We start from the raw sequence: 2,075 nt of genomic DNA, 5'->3' as shown, positions 1-2,075 counted from the left end.
CGACTGACTATCATACCTGTACGATGGAGTCTCCCGTCGGACCGACGGATGAGTAATCAGGCTGGCTTATCTGTCGGTGTGTGTCCTCATATGGGAGAAGAGGCCGATTCTGGATGCGGAGCACTTCACACAGGTGTTGCAAGGGAAAACGTCTCGTTCCGACATTAGCCTGGTTGCCTGACCAGCACAGGTGACGTGTTTTTTTTTAGTGAAGAGGAGTTGTGCAGTCCTTTACGCACTCTCTCGCCTACCGACGCTCACAGTCTCACAGGTGCAGATACTGCCACGTGTAGGACGGCGTCTGCAGGTGCAGGTTTTTTCTTCGGAGTTCCGTATCCTAGGAGGACTTCCAGCCAAGGATAAGAGCTCCCCTTGCCCTTTGGTCATCCTCTTCCACCTTCACAGCCGTTGGGAAAGGCTCCCTCCTCTGCCTGGTCCGTCTTTGGGAGACTTCACATGCGGCAGGTAGTACTGGGTTACATGGTACCAGTAGGTATCATACACACACAACAAATAAAGACAGACAAAAAAAAGCCGCAATTACGCACGTGACCATGGTGGTAGATGAGATCGTAACCCATCGTGGTATCCATGAAATCCTCCACCTGGCTGTCCCCAAGGCTGCCTGACACACCCTGGGCCAACATAACACAACACACCATGTGGAGTGATGGCCTAGGGGTAACGCGTCCGCCTAGGAAGCGAGAGAATCTGAGCGCACTGGTTCGAATCACGGCTCAGCCACCAGTATTTTCTCCCCCCCTCTAGACCTTGAGTGGTGGTCTGGACGCTAGTCATTCGGATGAGACGATAAACCGAGGTCCTGTGTTCAGCGTGCACTTAGCGCACGAAAAAGAACCCACGACAACAAAAGGGTAGTCCCTTAACAAAATTTTGTAGAAAAAATCCACTTCGATAAGAGAAAAAGATTTTTTTTTAAATAATAATAAAACTGCAGGCAGGAAAAAAAAAACACAGAGAAATCTGTTGTGATAAAAAGAGTAATACAATACAATACAATACAATATAATACAATACAATGCAACATATGACGCATAACATAACATCATCAATCAATCATTAAATCAGTCAATCAGTTACTGGGTCTATATGAATAAATACCTAAATAGATAGGCAGTAATCAAGAGATCAGTCATTAAAAATCAATCAATCAATAGGCCTACATAAATGAATATGCGCACACACACACACACACACACACACACACACACACACACACACACACACACATACACACACACAAATGCACACACAGACACACAGACACACACACACACACACACACACACACACACACACACACACACACACACACACACACACCGTCATCATCATTATATTCAATTTGTTTAACACTTACCATACATACGGAAATCAGAAATGCGACCCACATTTTGAAAACCAAAAAGGCCTTTCACTCAAGATCGAATTTTAATAACTGCACAGACGCACGACACACTTGTGCTATTTATACGAAACACCCATTGCGACTATAACGTTATCTGATAAGAAAATGAAATCGAAAAAATAAACACCAAAAAACAATGATCATGACACTGCTCAAGAAAATGAGTTTTGCAACTACAGTTATATAGGTATCGTATAACATACTGAGAGGCGTCAGTGAGGCGTTGAATTTCTGGTCCAGTGTTCACCAGTGATCTGGGTTCGAGGCCCCGGTTTTGACATGTATTTGTATTTGTACTTCTTTTTATCACAACAGATTTCTCTGTGTGAAATTCGGGCTGCTCTCCCCAGGGAGAGCGCGTCGCTACACTACAGCGCCACCCCTTTTTTTGTATTTTTTTCCTGCGTGCAGTTTTATTTGTTTTTTGTTTTTCCTATCGAAGTGGATTTTTCTACAGAATTTTGCCAGGAACAACCCTTTTGTTGCCGTGGGTTCTTTTACGTGAGCTAAATGCATGCTTGCTGCACACGGGACCTCGGTTTATCGTCTCATCCGAATGACTAGCGTCCAGACCGCCACTCAAGGTCTAGTGGAGGGGGAGAAAATATATATATATGTGTGTGTGTGTGTGTGTGTGTGTGTGTGT

General features: G+C 44.5%; 1 protein-coding gene across 1 annotated transcript in view; it reads right to left on the bottom strand.

Moving 5' to 3' along the window:
- LOC143275364 (uncharacterized) overlaps positions 1–1,493 on the bottom strand; it is a 16,347-nt gene extending 14,854 nt beyond the window's left edge. The window contains exons 1-2 of the mRNA XM_076579423.1: positions 1,382–1,493; positions 549–635 (exon numbers count right to left, since the gene is read on the bottom strand). Coding sequence (XP_076435538.1) covers positions 549–635; positions 1,382–1,414 — 120 coding nt within the window. The 5' untranslated portion in view covers positions 1,415–1,493. The remainder of the gene's footprint in view (positions 1–548; positions 636–1,381) is intronic.
- Between the last annotated feature and the right edge of the window lie 582 nt (positions 1,494–2,075).

This window comes from Babylonia areolata, chromosome 30, assembly GCF_041734735.1.
Source record: "Babylonia areolata isolate BAREFJ2019XMU chromosome 30, ASM4173473v1, whole genome shotgun sequence".
In the NCBI taxonomy this organism is placed as follows: domain Eukaryota; kingdom Metazoa; phylum Mollusca; class Gastropoda; order Neogastropoda; family Buccinidae; genus Babylonia; species Babylonia areolata.
Note: the sequence above shows the minus strand (reverse complement) of the source record. Positions and strands in the feature narration are given on the sequence as shown.